At 40.6% G+C, this 16268-nt stretch overlaps 1 protein-coding gene across 1 annotated transcript in view; it reads right to left on the bottom strand.

The window, feature by feature from the left end:
* Nucleotides 1-619: 619 nt before the first annotated feature.
* The window catches only part of TOGARAM2 (TOG array regulator of axonemal microtubules 2), a 32563-nt gene continuing 16914 nt past the window's right edge, over nt 620-16268 (bottom strand). The window contains exons 13-20 of the mRNA XM_082758073.1: nt 14257-14492; nt 12916-13074; nt 11714-11831; nt 10355-10458; nt 10010-10214; nt 8627-8843; nt 3350-3436; nt 620-1091 (exon numbers count right to left, since the gene is read on the bottom strand). Of these exons, the coding sequence (XP_082614199.1) occupies nt 835-1091; nt 3350-3436; nt 8627-8843; nt 10010-10214; nt 10355-10458; nt 11714-11831; nt 12916-13074; nt 14257-14492 (1383 nt within the window). The 3' untranslated portion in view covers nt 620-834. The remainder of the gene's footprint in view (nt 1092-3349; nt 3437-8626; nt 8844-10009; nt 10215-10354; nt 10459-11713; nt 11832-12915; nt 13075-14256; nt 14493-16268) is intronic.

Here is a 16268-nt window from a genome sequence, read left to right as displayed (position 1 = left end):
TCGTTTTAGACATTGAGATAATGTATATATTAAAAAAGAAAAACTTGCCTTTATTTGTTTCACAGTGCCCACTCACAGCTTACCTCTCTCCAACCTCTGTAGGATGCCCTCAGCCCACCTGCTGCCCCAGGACCTCTGTGTGTCACCTGCCACCCCCTACAAGGGGGCACAGCCCCCCTTAATGACCCTTCTCCTGCACCTCCCCAGGGGTGTCCCAAAGTGTTTGGAGGCACTCAGACAGCACTTGTCACCTCTCCATATCAGCCCATTGCATGGGGAAGCAAAGAGGACTACAGATAAGAGGTGTTCCCTAAAATAGGAGGCAAATTTCAGCAAACCTAGAAAGATTTCAGAGAGAAATCTCAGGTATCTTCAGTACTTGTCCTAGCACCGGAGGTCTGAGCCTGGACATCTCTCATAGCTGCCACTGCACCAGCAGCAAGACATCTAATCCTGCATACCACATGTTTTCAAAGCACATGTCTTACTTTATAAGTAAATATACATATATGCACATCTCTTACATTCCAAGTATTTATATAAATATATTATTTTCTTTTTTACAGTTACAAATTGCATTTACACATGGGTTTTATTTTTTCATACCTATATAAGCTTCATGGGGAAGAAAATAAAACTTTTGAAGAATACTTCCTTTTAAAAAATAAAAAACTTACATCAAAATATACTATGTACATCTGTAGCTATAAACTCGGTAGAGTAAATCTGGTGCTTCAAAACCAGAACAAAACCTATGCCAGGGGTTCCACCCTCTTTTCCATGTGCCCCATACAGTGCCTTACTGCCACCTGCATGGAGTGCACCAAGACTTCTTCACTGGACATCCAGGTCCAAAACATGCCAGAGGTTTTTCACCACGTGCTGAGGCTGGCCAGCGGCGTGCTCCTTGAGGCTGGAGCCCATCTCTTGGTAGAGGCTCTTGGCAAGCTTGGTGACTGCAGCCCTGATGTTGCTGCTCCGGCCAGGCAGGACCCCATTCCCGATCATGTTGCTCAGGAAGTACCAGAGCATGGGCAAGGCGTAGCGCTCAACCACGTGGGCTTTCCGGGGATAAACAGATGCCACGAGTACTGCCAGGCAAGAGAGACAAGTTTCTTAACACCTTAATGCAAACAAGTTCCTACCTTTATTTTTGGTTCTTTGAAGGCTTTCCCAGTTAATGCCAGCAAGCACAAATAGCCACAATGATCCAGAAACAGGCAGCAGTGGCTGATCATACACTGAACAGAATAATTGACCTCTGAGGACCTTAATTTCTCCAAATCAATGGCTTTGTGTCCAAGATAGACTTAGTAAAGTGCATCATACACATTTTGCAAATTGTTTAACTAATTACTTGTGTGTTACAAATGACAAAAAATGTCAAATCTCTTATTATTTCCTTTAAGAAGTTATATACAGAAGCTGTAAAAGAGTTTGAAATGCAGCTTAGAGAAATAATTGAAAAATTTCTAATAAAAAGGATGATTACTTTTTTTGTGATCTTTGATGAAAAATGCCACAAGTCTAATCTAGCAGTTCCCTTTTGCTCAGTGGCACACAGCAAATGGCAGTAATACACCACATTTCAGAACTCCAGACCACAAAAATGTGTGATGCTTGACAGTCTTATTAGAAACATCAGTGAGTAACTGATATCTCTGGGAGAATGCTCTGATTTGAGCTTTTTCCCTCATACTTGGTGGCCTCTAATGAACAGCTATTTCCAGCTTCAAGATGTCTAAGGTAATAATCTATACCCCACTGCCATGGCATTTGAGCATCTGACAACTTTAATGACATTTATCTACACAGTGTTCCCTGAAAGAGGAAAATAGAGACAGAAACTGTTTCATAGGAGGCTGAAACTGAACCAAAAAACAAGCATTCCCTCTTACTCTCTGTGAAATCTGTTCTCAGCCCATTTTATGAACTGAACTATAGTAAATACAAACAAAAATTTACTACCAACAGGCTCCTTGCATGGCAGATTTTGCTGAGAGATCAAAATTTGAAATGGTCTGGAGACACAGCTCTTATTTTCTGTTCAGTGGAAACATTATACAGTAACCATTTATTATTCTGCAGGGGAAGGACCACCATTTTCTCTGTGCTGCTCATTAGTCATCAACACTTAAACAGATGCTGAAAGTACCTAAGAACAGTTCTGGTAAGCAGAACAGGGTTATTACACCTGGTTTAAAATGGAAGTTCATTTGAGTTTAAGTGCTATTAAACACAGCAGTCACTGTGGAGCTTCAGACGAGAATGTCTGTTCCCACAAAGTCCCAGACAGAACATCTGCTCTCTCCAAAATAGTCCAAATTAATGTTCAAATGCTTTATTTGAAAAAGAGATCAAAATAACTGTAAAATTAAATTATATTATTATGGAGATTTACTTTATTCAAACTATCTTTAAAGGCCCTTTTTAATTTGCTATGGCTAAACATGTCCTTTTGAGATTCATAATGAAACAGCAAAGTGTATTAAACCTTGGATTAAAAGATGCTGCTATAATTCACAGTGGCTTTAGCCCTAATTAAAGCAAGGCTATAAATAGTTTTCTCTAGTATTTGTAGAGATTGAATTTTTTTTTCCATTCCTTGGCTATTGCCATTCATAGCAAGCTACTATTATAAATCAATTATCAGTTGCATTTTTAGTGTGTAGGACACCACTGATATAGAAATAAACTGTTTATACATTCTGAAATGGTCAGTGTCACGTTATATCCGTAACACAGGCAGGGAGCCATGGTGGGTTGGGATCAATACCCCACTTCTGCCCCTCTGTTCTCAAATCCTGCCTTGCACATTGTCCTTGCCTGTAATATTTTGTCTGGAGTTTTCACCTGCACTGCAATTCCCAGTCTCTGCAGGATTCAGCCACAAAAGTTTCCAACAGTAACATAAGGATCCCGTGCTGACAAAACAAACTGATCATCAGAAATACCAGTTACCATAATTTTTTCTATAGGATGGTCATTCAGTTCAGGAAAGGGACCTCTTAGAGACTTCTTTGACCTTTACTGCACTGTCCTTCAATAAGAGGAACTGGCCAGGGTATTTTTAGCTCCTTTCTTTCCTGGAGGTGGATCCTGAGATGCTGCAGTGAGAGATAAGCACTGGAGTCCCAATTTTACGACTTGCATGCCTTGACAAGCATGCAGGTAAAATCCTGCCAAATACAACTTTTATGTGTATTTTGCAAGAGGGAGAAGCCCAGAATCTTCTAGTGATTGATGAGCTACTGCACCATATATTCAGAGGAATTTCCTCTAAGTATTTGCCATTTTCTGTGAAAGACTGCTTGATTTTAACCTGGAGATTGACTGAAGCAGCCAATACCTGACAGATGTTCTGTGACATCCTGCATAGCTCGACCGCTGAGGAAACGCACTCGGTGGGCAAGCACTTGCAGCAGTAATGTGTTATCTGGAAGAAAAACATTTATTTCTGCTTACTATTAGAGGTTACAAGGAAAAAAAAAAAAAAAAAAAAAGGCAGAGGCAATGGCATTCTGTAAAGTAAAATAAATTTCTACTAGCTTCTGTGTTTTTGCATTTCCACTTTCATTAGAGCTTACTTGGGAGGATTTAAAATTCAAAGAGAAAAGATTTCATTTCACAACTGTAAATACAAAGTTAACTGCTGTACAAGGAGCTGTGTTACATATTTCTCATGAGGGCCCTCAAATTTTAAATCACATGTAAGCAGGGCGTAAGTTTTCCATGATGGAGTTTTGCAGAGATGAACCTTGAAGAAAAAGGGTGAGAAGGCTCAAAGGTCCACACATCCATTCACTCTTTACAGATAAACTGGCGTTAAATCTGTAAGTTGCATGGGGGGACCTATGGACAAGACTCCAAGTTACTTGTATGACAGAGAATTACCTGCTCATCACTAACACCATGTCCTCTCAGGGGTTCTTGTAACATCCCTGAAATCAGAACTTGGCACAGAGACTGAAAAACTAAGATTTCCCAATACTTGACTGTTGTAAGTTTTAAAAACTTGTAAGTTTTAAAACATGTAAGTTTTTCCTATGCTGGCTGTTGTTGATTTGGGTTCTTATTTTAATTTATAAAATGTTGCCCAGACTGGTCTGCAATCCTGTAGTCTTACCACTTTGATAAGCTGAGCAACGCTTCTCATGAGACAGATGCTCATGGGATGTGCTACAGTACCTCATGGTGTCTCCAGGAGTGGCACCAACAAAGCAGACAGACAACTTCTTTGTGAACTATTACAGAACCAAGTCCCAAAGTGGTTTTGAGTAGCACTGTGCTATTAAGAGCTCCTTTTTATATGAGATATAAAAGGGAAGTCCCTAATGATCTTTTTGCAAGCATGAAGTGAGGAATTGATCCTGTTATTCTAATTAATTTTCTGCTTTGGTAATTACAATCTTCTCATTCACCTTTCTAAACAGACACTTAGCTTTTTGCCTCACAATCCTGCCATATTGGCAGATGTTGTTTCACACTTGCTGTTCCTCTTCAGAGAGTTACCTTACTGCTGCTGCTTTAAAAAGAAGAAAAATAAATAAATAAATAAATAAATAAATAAATAAATAAATAAATAAGAAAAAAACACTCCGAGATCTGGAGATTTTGAAGCAGTACGAAATGTTAATTAATTGATAATATTGGTATTTACACAGATTTTCATGGAAACACTTGGGTTTTGGGTAGATGAGGAGGAATTATTTATTTTTTATAGGGAAATTAAATGTATAGTCACTATTCACCTTTCAATTTAAGGGTTTCAAATGCCCTGAGCATTTTGAAACACTAAAGCTCCAGTCAATAACAAATTTACCCAAGCATTACTTTAGTTGCCTCAAAAGACCAAAAGACAGAACAGCTTTTAATAGCTGTTAGAGAAAAAAAGGCAGCAGGCAGTTCCTTTCTTATTGACTCAGCTTTAATTCTCAGTACTAGACATTAGCTAAACCTGTTGGCCACAGGACAGATCCAGCATTTGCAATACAAGCAAAAGAAGAATCTGCTTTGTGCTCTCACCTTCACTGTGTTCCCCTTTTTGCTACATTAATGCTTATGGGAGAGATTTCCCTTCCCTTTTCTGGAGGGCTGGTCACTCTGGGAGCTACTCAGGCCTTACTCCACACCCTGGTGCAACGCAGTGGCCATCGAAAGGATTTTTCTTTCATGACAGATGACAGATTAGGATGGATGTAGGAGCAGAGCAAGATCTATGTCCTGGTGCCATAAGTGATAAGACTTGATTTGCCCCCATCTACAAGGTGGCTCCCTCCAGTGAGGACAGGGTCCAGGGTCACAGCTAACGAATTGCTGCTGTGTGTAACAAATTGTTGGGAATGTCCAACTTGATCTCAGGGCTAAGCTAGATGAATGATTTAGGTTTTATTTGGAAAGAATTTAGTTTATGGATAGGATTTTTGGTTTAGGGAGTAGGAAAAGAGTGGTGTTTGTTGGCTGAATGGGATTACTACTTGTTTCCTTTGTGTTTTTATTTGTTTGTGTTTGGTTTTACATTGAGTGATCAAGCAACCTTATAACCAGCTTTCATCTCTACATGGATCATTAAAGGTGACAAATGAGGAAATCTCATCTAAAACTCAGAATTTGCAGCACATTGACACAGAGTCTCAGTGGAATAGCAGGGCTCACAGCTAGGAAACTCAGTGGAGCAATGGGGGCAAGACATTGCACTTACTGACTCTAAGCTAGAAGCAGTAGCCTTTAGAGAGTTCTGTTGTTGGGGGGTTTGAAACTGTAAAGGCAAACAATTCTAAAGCATGAGGAAAGGTTTAGCTCAGGTATTTTGCCAGTAGAGCCTTCATTCCAACAATAAAGCCCTAAGCCTTGAATTCTGAAATATTCATGATTCAGTTGCCTGTTTGAATTTGTGAAAAAAAAAAAAAAAAAAAAAAAAAAAAGAGCAGATCCAAAAATAAATAAATATACCCCACATTATTTGTCTGAACATGTCTCTGTGCAAAGTCTTTCTGATAAGAGATAGATGTGTTTTCCTTCTGTTCTGACATATGCCAGTGCTGAAAATTTAAGGTCATATCTCAGTATTGGTGAGGGGGGAAAGATGACAGAAAGCTCCATACAAAACCCTGAAGGGAAATGGTTGCCACATCCTGTTAGGAGGATTCTGTGACTCTTCCCCAGCCCTCTCCCAAGCACCACAATAGGACCAAGAGCAGGACAGGTCTTGCACCCTTCTCCCTGCAACCGCATATTTAGAGCATGGGAAGGTAACAGGTCAGCACATTCACTGGGTTCACAAAGAGGCTTATGTGGAGAAATTTGTTAGTTCCCCTTTAAAGCCTGCCTCTTCAACAGTAAATTTTTCAGGCATATTCACCCAGTGCTGCATTTTCACAGCTGGCATAAATCCGTGTGGCAAAGTAATTTACAGCAGACCTTGGCCATGTAATTATTGGCTATAGCAATCTTGCCCCATGCAGAACAACATTTGGAACAAGCCATCATTTACGCCTGGATTTATACCTATTTGTTCTAAAGAAATGAACTTGGCAAACCATAAATTCCCTTTAAAAAAAATAAAAAATAAATAAAAAAAAAGAAGACAAAGTACAAAGGTAGAAAGTAGACAGGACTGGCTAGTGCCCATAATGTAGAATCTTCCAGGAAGCTGTTCTGCAGAAGTTCTGATGCACCAGTATCACATCAACAGCAAAGCAATTAATTTGGGAAGTCAAACCAGACCCAAACAACCTCCAAAAGTCCCTTTGTCCTTGAATTCTAGCTAAATTGTACACCAGAATTTATTGTTCAGCTCCTTCTGTACCAAAGCAGACAAGGAGCACAGATACAAAGACTTCCAAGAATTTGGGGAAATGCTGGTACATGTTCAGGCTTGTCTGAAAATGGGTGCATAAGGACTGCACCATGGCAGTTTCTTGTTACCCAGCTTACCAGTTACAGCTGGCAGGAATTTAGGTCCTTTGATATAGAGCATAGATGATATGAGTGATCTGCAAACTTGGCATCAACCCTGGAAGCCAAGCACTTTACCTGGAAACTGCTCTTCTGCAGTAGAGTTTAATCAGTCAAAACAAAACAAAACAAAAACACTTCTATGAACACTTTTAGTGATGGCATCCGTCTTTCCAAAACCAAACTTCTTGCATGCACAAAGACACACACACCATCTCTCATCTCACATTTCAATAGAAGTCAGAGACGCAGTAAATAGCACATGAGGAGCCCCCAGGAACTGGAAACCTCCAGTCACAGGTGCAACAATGACAGCGGTAGCACAGGTATTGTCAATGTGCTTCTAAATCTACACCAGAAGATCAAGAGGCAAATTCAGGTCTGGATTTGGATTCAGGTCTGAATCTCACTGAATTTTAAACACTAGACTGAAAAGATATAAATCCATAAACACCCCCAGCAAACTACACAGATCAGTCTTGGTCTCCTTCCCTGGTGGAAATGTGTGCAAGAACAAAAACAGCCAATGTTGACACTTCTCCACCAGATTCTTGCAGAGGGATCCTCCAGGGGATCCAGCTGCCTAAAACAAAGGACATAAGAATAAGCTAAAAGTCACAGAGAATATTTTCTACAGACTTAAGGCTGGTTTTTAACTGTGTCCCCTGGCTGCAACCAACCCTAACAGCCCCTCCTTAACTTAAGAGTGCCAGCCAGTTCTCCATCCTTGTGCTCACTGTTGTAAATTATTAATATCAAACACAAAACTTAGCTGAGAAAAACATTAGTGGAGACCTCCTGTACTTCACTTTCATCCTTTCTGCTTTTCTGATTCTCTTATTTGTAGGTTACTGTCTACAAATTAAGGCAAATTGAAACCTGTGGCAGGTGAGGGGAAGTGGGGAATCACCACATCAGGGCAGTGTCTCCACATACTTTTAAGAAATACATGCTAGTCAGTGTCTTTCTGACTATCCAGCAAGCCTTTCCACCTTCATCTATCTCCCCTGTGACTTTTCATAACATAATCTTATCAAGGTCTTGGTCTTCACTTTCAAAGGAACATTTTAATTTGAGCTGTGTATGGCTAAACTACTACCTAAAAACTACAAAATGAATGAGTGAGCTCAAAGCTTTAGGTCAGCAAAGTCCAGATACATTTTCTTGAGAGTCATCACTGTCAGAGTATGGAACAAAGCCCAGCAAGGGCAAAGAGCTTCCACCACCCTTCTCACAGCATGCATCAAAGAAAAAAAAACACATTACTGTCACCTTGTTTTAGTGGACATAAACTTACTGGAATTAACATCTTAAAACTCCAATTCAATAAGAAGAAAACACATGCAGTTTCTTGGGAGGAAGGGAGAAAACTGATATGACATGCCAGTTGCTTCCCTCATACTCTTCTGGCAGGAGTTTAGAATAATGCCTATAACGTCCTCTCTGCTGAATTAGCAATCATAAAACCCAGATGATAAGCAGAATCCATTCAGCTGCACATCACAAGACACAATAGATTGGGATAGAAAGAATTCAGACAGGACTTCATAAACATCTTACAGCAGCTGAATCTTTCCACAGACAACAACAACTATCAACAGACTGAGCGTTCACTTGGCTCTGAGATGGGGAGTCCACACTTTGAGTCTAAATCCAAGTTCAGCTTTACCTAGGTGAGCAATGGACGCTTCCAGCACCTTCACAGCTGCAGTGTATATCCCTGTGTGCTTTGAGTTCAGGTTGTCAGTGACTGCTGCTACCAGAGAGATCAGCACTGGGTGTAAGGTGTCTCTGAGGATGGGTGTTATTGAAGCCAGAGCCTCCAGTGCCTGCTGATTCACTTTCTTGTTGGAATCCTGAAGTCTCAGGACAAAAACATCAAAAATCTGTTAAGAAAACAAACATAAATGTCTATGTTTCTATAAGGGATGCTGAAACAAGTTCCCAACCAAATAAAAGACAAATGTAATCCTTTCTGTCAAGCCAGTGTTTACTAGCACAAATTCACTGTTTTCCTTTGGGTTACTCACTGTAGTATTTGCGCAACCATGTTGGTTTAAAACATTTTCATATTTTATTACAAGGCTGTGATGAGGATGGGAGAGTTTATGTGGAGTTTCTCTTTACCTATCATTAAATTTTTAAATCACCTTAATAATGGGGAAAAAAAAAAAAAAAATCTTTGACATACAGGTATGAAAACAGCTATTTATGATTCTCATTTTTCTATAGTGTTGTCCCAAGGACTGAGGGTAGATTTTATCTTGCTGAAACTGAGTCTGGATGAGATCCAAGGTTTGTTTTATCTAGCTGTCTCAGAACATTGGTCTGGAGGATAGAAGGGCTCTAATGAACTCTTCAGGATCCAGACCATCTCTCTAGCTAACCATCTCTCTAAGGTAGACTTCTCAAGTTTAACATGCCATGCTGATTCTCATTAAAGTAGTTTCAATCACTTTATCAGGTACCATTTTCTGGAAAAGGGGAAAAAAGCAGATGCTAAGAGGAAAAGGAAGCCATGTCTCCAGACATTTTCCTTCTCTTTGAGAAAATAGAAGCCCAAGAGTGAAAACAGGACTTCCCAATCAAGAAAGGGGTGAGAAAGGAAGTAAATAGGCTGAGTTGTGCCTTCACATGACAAGATAAAGTGTACAGAGAATCCTTTATTTTTTATTTTTTAAATCTACCCAGCCTGATACTTCTCTCCCCCATCCCAAACCATTTTTCTTCTGAAGAGTAATTGCCAGGTTTTCGGTGGCTGGATTTCCTTTCTTTCTCCCTAATACAGGAATAGAGACAGAAGAAGCTACAGCAACAATAAATTCCATCATCAACTCATGAACAGCACCAACAGGCAAAAGACAGAAAAATACATCTGGACTAAAATTACTTGCCTTGAAACCTGGAGTTGAATTAAATTATTTTTGGTGAGAAGGGACCAGCTTGTCCTGAATGACCAGCATGTAGTGCCAAGACACATGAAATTAACTTTACTGTGACAGGCTTGGGAAGGAAACTGAAGGGAAAAAAGCAATTTACATGTCCTATATACCTGGACAATGTTAGCTGAGATGAGCTGGGGGTTGTTTTTGCAGTGATCTAGGAGGAGTACTATTCCCTCCATTCGTGCCTGAAACTCTTTGGCTGTCAGGAGCTTGTTAAGCTCCTTGAGTTGTTCAATCTCTTCCACAGTGCGAAGTGATGTGTGCCGGACTGTCTGACGGGGTAAGATGAGGACATCAGAGCCGGACCTTGAACTGGAAAATAAAAACAAGGTAAAATCTTTTGGTGATAACAATCTCTTGCACAGTTCAGCTCCACCAGAAAGATTTTACTGAGGAAGAGACACAAAAAGCTTGCCACATGCTATGACGAATAAAACAGACGTGTTCAGTACCCTTCATCAGAAGGCAAATTTTCCTGAGACACCATCAAACCGCTGCTCCTAGACTCCCTGCGGCCCTTGGCAGATGGAAGTTCAGATACACGGTCTTCTATCCCCTAAATACATATAGTAAAAAACAAATAGACATTAATTTATAAAATAGGAAAGCGTTTGTTTAAAACACAGATTATAAGTAGGATCACAGCTACAAAAATAGGCTTAGGAACACATTTCGTAACTTAGAGAGAGAGACGGACCAGAAATTCAGAGATATCTACTGAAGGTTTTGTTATCACTAACCTAATGCAGGTTGTAGGTGTTACCATGATGGGTAGCAGTATAAAATCTTATAAAATCCCTAGACATAAGCACAAATGGGAATAATACAAACTGATAGGGAGCAAGGCTTATCAAAGAGAATAGCAAAAAACTTTTGGACTCTCTGCCCATTATGTTGGGAGTTGATTTGGTTCACAATCACTATCTCCACTCACGCAGAAAGATGCATTCCATTCTAGAATGTAAGTGGAGAAGATATTAAAAAAAAATGGGGATGATTTTCCACTGGCTGCTGAATTCATGGAGCTTCTTTGAATAGAATAGAATCATTAAGAAAAAATAAAACAAAAATATTAGAAAAAAACCTTCAAGATCATCTGGTCCAACCATTACCCTACCACCAATGTCACCCACTAAACCTTGTCCCTAAGCACCATGTCCAGTCTCGCCTTGAACACCCCCAGGGACGGTGACTCCACCGCCTCCCTGGGCAACCCGTCCCAATGCCTGACTGCTCTTTCTGGGAAGAAATGTCTCCATTTCCAACCTGAACCTCCCCTGGCACAACTTGAGGCCATTCCCTCTAGTCCTATCACGAGTCATCTGTGAGAAGAGAAGAGGGCAACCCCCAGCTCCCCACAGCTTCCTTTCAGGTAGTTGCAGAGAGCATGACATCAGGGCAGTATTCCTAGAATACAGATAATATAGCCACTGATTATGATAGCTTTGTGTATATTTTGTACATTTGGGAAATTTCTTGGCACAATTACTTCTTTCATCTGTTGCATTTTGGGGGCCGTGGGTAACAGAGTATTTGGGGTGGAGAGTGTTTTTATGTATGGGGGTAAAATCATTTGCTCCTATTTCCCTTTCCTGTTCATTGTTGACATCAGCATATACCCACTTTATTTCTAACAATACTAATTCCCTCACTGTCTGCTGATAAACATGCTAAGAATCAGCAGTTCGTTTCCAGGAGCAAAACGATGCAACAGAAGAAAAATGAGATAAAGAAAGACTGAATATTTTAAATCTCACATTAGCAACATCAGTACATGCATAAAGGAGACATCTCTCCTGCCAAGCGCTTACTTTCTGCTTAATTGTTGCCATAACATCTCGCAAGTCGCGTGAGGGGAGAAACTGTTTCAAATACCCATCAAATTTTGGATGACTCATCAATATATTCAGCATTTTCCGTCCATAAAACCTAATATAGGGAAGAGAGAAATGAATAACTGTTTTTGCTACAGAATAAAAGTCATCTTCTCCCTCATTTTGTGCATAAACAAATAAAAGGATTAATAGAATATGCTGAGATTTTGAATTCTCACATGCAGTACTTTCATAAGAAGGTGTTATCCATTCAGCAAAGAGAGATATTTACCTCTCCTTGGCACCACTGTGCAATGCTGCCAGCTGAACACAAGAAGCACTGGAGGACACAGAGCAACAGGAAACTACAATTTCACAGTGAAATTGTGGAATGGTTTCTGTGGGATCAAAGGATCCTTTGGGATGATTGGAGTTCATCTGCTTTGCTGCCATGATTAATTTGCAATGTCTTGCTACCACTGTACAAAAATTTACCTTCCTTTTACTGGCAGACAAGCTAGGACAAATCAACTTGCATTTACTATTTACTATTCTATAGTACAGGTATACCGTTAGTTACTTGTGTGTTCTTGCCACCTATTAATTGGAATTTAGAGCCATAGTCAAAGTAAGGGAGTTTTTTTGTTTGTATTGTTGATGTTACCAGTTGTATAATCTGCTGCGAAACTACAGCTATCTTCAAGAAGAAATCAGTAATTTGTTCAGCCACAGACAACAATATTATACAACAGATAGAAAGGAAAAAATGTGAATATCGAAAGCAACTAGATCTGCAGAAGGGATTTAGAAAGACTGAACATGTTGCTTGAAGAGAAATGGAATTTTTCTAGGAGAGTCATAACCTTACCAGAAAAAAACACTTGGTATCCTCATGTAATGAACAGTGGACAATGCTTCAGCTTTTCGTTGAGCACACAGGACCAAACAAAGTCGTTTGACTGATTAATCTGAGCTCAGCTGATCTGAATAAAGAATTATTCAAGTCACAGGAATTTGGCAGTGATCCTTCTTGCTGGACAACCTCATGTTACCCAATACAGTTGTTTCCCTAAACACCATTATCCACACAAGGAAGTAACTTTCTTGATGTTTATTTTACCTTCCACTCTTTTGTTGTTTTATCATGGCCAGACATCATACAGCTTTCAGTTTTTAGGAGGTAAAATTAAGATCCTCACCTTGTATCCTGATTGCAGTCCTGAGCAAGCTTCACCAGCGTGTGAACCAGCAGCTCAGTACTGTCACGTGTGCCTGACAGGAGCTTCTCAGCTCCAATTTGCTCCATCACGGTCAGTAGGTGTTCAGCTGCAGACTTCCGCACCAGGACATTGCGGTGACTGGAAACGAGAGCAAACATTTGGCAGAGGGAAAGGGAAGGACAGAAATATAGGCATTGGTCACAGCATGGTCTCTGTCATTGCTGGGGAAAGCAGGCATGAGTCCTTGCTGCAATTTTTACCAACAGGAGACGATACTACCCTCAGATAAAGAGAGGAACCATGTGCAGGGAGGAGGAAGGAATTCAGTCTCCCAGGACTATCTGATAATAAATTTATTTCCTGAAATTACTGACCCTGAGAAAGAGGAAAATGAAAGACAATCCATGTTGACTTATCAGAGGGCTCCCATCACAGACAGTGCTGCAGTAGGACTGGGGTTTATTCCACCCTTTTATCTCCAAATCTGCAGACCCTTGAAACAACAAGAAAACCTCTTTGGAGCATGAATCTGAAGAATATGCAGCAATGCAGACTGTTCTTTGAGGCTTGGCAACAGGTACGTTTCCTCACTTTTTGAAAGGCTAAGGAAAGGGTGGTAGCCATTTTATCCAGGTTGTCTTTTCTAGTGCGTGCCTATTCAAAACTATCAGAGACAGCACTAATATTTTAAGGCAGCATCTGCTTCAGATATCTCATGGGAGTCTGCCTGTGAAGGCGCCTGTGGAGTGACTCACCATCTCAAAGCCAACACGTGGCATCAGTTCAAATAGAAAGTGTAGTTCTGAGGACGCAATGGTCAAACAAGCTCCTCTCAGAAGGAGCTGCACTTGTTGAGCAGGTTGTGCCGCACCCAGCCCATCCTCCCATGCGTGCTCCTAGTCCCAGCAATTAGCATCCCTGTCTCTCAAGTTAATGGCATAATGATGATGCATGTTTTTTCCCAGCGCCTCTGTGGTTAGCATTGTGAAATATCAAAGGGCACTCACTGCTGCAATTTCCATTGTCCCTTTCCCCGCAAAGCCACAAGACTGTACTGCCAATCTCTGCAGGGACTTTTGCTTCCCCTTCATTCACCACATCTAGACAGTGTTGACAGACTGTGAGAACAAGTAGGCTATAGCATGGCAGAAGCAGATGACATGAGGAAAGGAATGAGGATGATCAGACATTAAAATCACTGACTTCACAGAAGACAATAGAAAGAGCCTTTCCCTCTTCCCATTCTCTGTCTGTATGCCATCTCTTTCCTCTACCGCACAATTTAAGGTGAGGGATATCACTAAGACAACAACCACATACTTGACCCCGCTAGCCAGGAGAGCAGTCATTGCTCGTGCAGGAGTCACGCTCGCCACCATGATACCAAGGGATCGATCAGCTGCTTTCTGAATGAACTCGCTGGAGTCCCCTGTCTTCTGGAGCAAAGCTCGAGCGACCTCCTCCACCTCCTGGTCCATGTGTTTCTTCATGACCCTGAAAAGCTCTCCAAGAGTGCTGATTGCAAAGCGAGACACCTTTGAACGGAGGTTGTTCACCTAGGGAAGACATGGGGGGAAATATTAGAATAATCTTGTAAAGAAAATCAATTTCTCTGGACAGAAGTTCCAGGAAACACTATGATTATTATTTTTTTTTTTTCCTGTGTCCAGGTGGAACATAAGAGCAGAAAATCACAAGCACAGAAAAACATCTAATACCAAAATCTTCTGTGGTTTAGGCCCACTGACAATCCAAATTCAATGAGACTGCAGTCCTAAGAAATATGTTTATTCTATGCTTCACACTTTATTCTGTGTGAAACAGGGCCATGCTACTTTGCCCACAATGTACACTGCTTTTATTTCAAGCCCTTTTACTGAAAGGAAATACATAAATAAATAATGTAAGAGCTGATTTTAAACTACAAAAGCATAATTGATAAAGACAAGATAGAGGAAAAGTGGCACTTTCCTCCTGTCCAAATATGTAACACCAGCCATTTAAATGCCCACCCAGGAAATGGAGAATATAGGTTCGTGTCTACAGTCAACTAATTCATAACAGGAACTTGAGTCCGTCTGCTCTGTCTACGCAGAACCCTAGCCGTTGGACTTGAGGCACTCAAGGATCCTGAAGGATCACATGCAATTACAGCTGCTTTCATTAGTTTTTTCTAGCTTTCAGTGCTGCTCTGGAGTGACCCCTGCTTTAAAAGAGCTCTCCTACAAGGGGAAGAAAGGAACATCTGAGGAGTCAGGTGATTCATTCAAAAGCTACTTTGGAGGCCAGCCCAGTGTTTTTTTCTGCCAGACTTGGTTGTGCTTGCTAATAAAAGGGAACAATATGAGGGCTTGAAGTGCTTGTGAAAGCAAAAATCTGGGACTAGAGACTGGAGTGAAATGAAAGCTGAATAATGGCTCTGCACATGAGTGTATGCAGCAAAAAGGAGGGAATTTCCTCAGAAATATAAAAGTAATGTCACCATCAGATGAGTTAAGCTGAAAAAGGTCTTTTCCTAACTCCGATCACAGACTGGGAGAATCCAAGTCTTGCATATGTAAACAGACAACTTTGAAGAGTCCAACACAAGGGACGTTCAGGCCTTGAACCTCATTAGGTACTAGCTAGAAGACAAGGACTTTAATGGAAAGGAGCTAAGTCTTACTGTATTGTGCAAGCAAAGGAAATTGTAATATATTTGGCAGTCATGTACAAAAGTACAGAGCACAAGGCCACAAACAAATGCTGAGTTGGAAATTCTGTCACAAATGTTTCCAAGGAGCTTAGGTTAGGGCTTTTTTGTTAACTTGATGATGAGACAGTAAACCTGTGTTCAACAGCCCAGCAGACACACAGCTGGGATGCTCCAAGCACCCAGTGGCTGCAATGGAAAATTTAACCAGCACATGGAGGCAATGGATCAATGGAAAGGGCAAATCACCAAAAAGCACACAGAAAGGGAGAAGAAGAGATCATCAGGCAACACAGGAAAATAAATACCTGTAGTCAATCACTAAGATGCTGAAAAAGAGGAAGTAGGAGGAAGCCGAGAGGCAAAGGCTGCAGCATTTAATTACAACTTGGGCAGAGATTTGGTTTGTGGCAAATCACCTGATGAGATCCTCACTTTCTGCATTTGTATACTGCATTATAATGACACCTAGCTCAAAGATGAGAGACACAGATACCCTACATACCAGCAGATGTAGCTATATATACAGACAGATCACACAGATAGGTGACATAGTTATTAGAGGAATGACATCTAAAAATAGTAATGAAGACAGACACCGAGCACACATGTAAATGAGCAAGTACATATCTACTCTATG

The sequence above is a fragment of the Aythya marila genome (assembly GCF_965140915.1).
Source record: "Aythya marila genome assembly, chromosome: 3".
Lineage (NCBI taxonomy): Eukaryota > Metazoa > Chordata > Aves > Anseriformes > Anatidae > Aythya > Aythya marila.
This window is presented reverse-complemented; position numbering and strand designations above follow the sequence as displayed.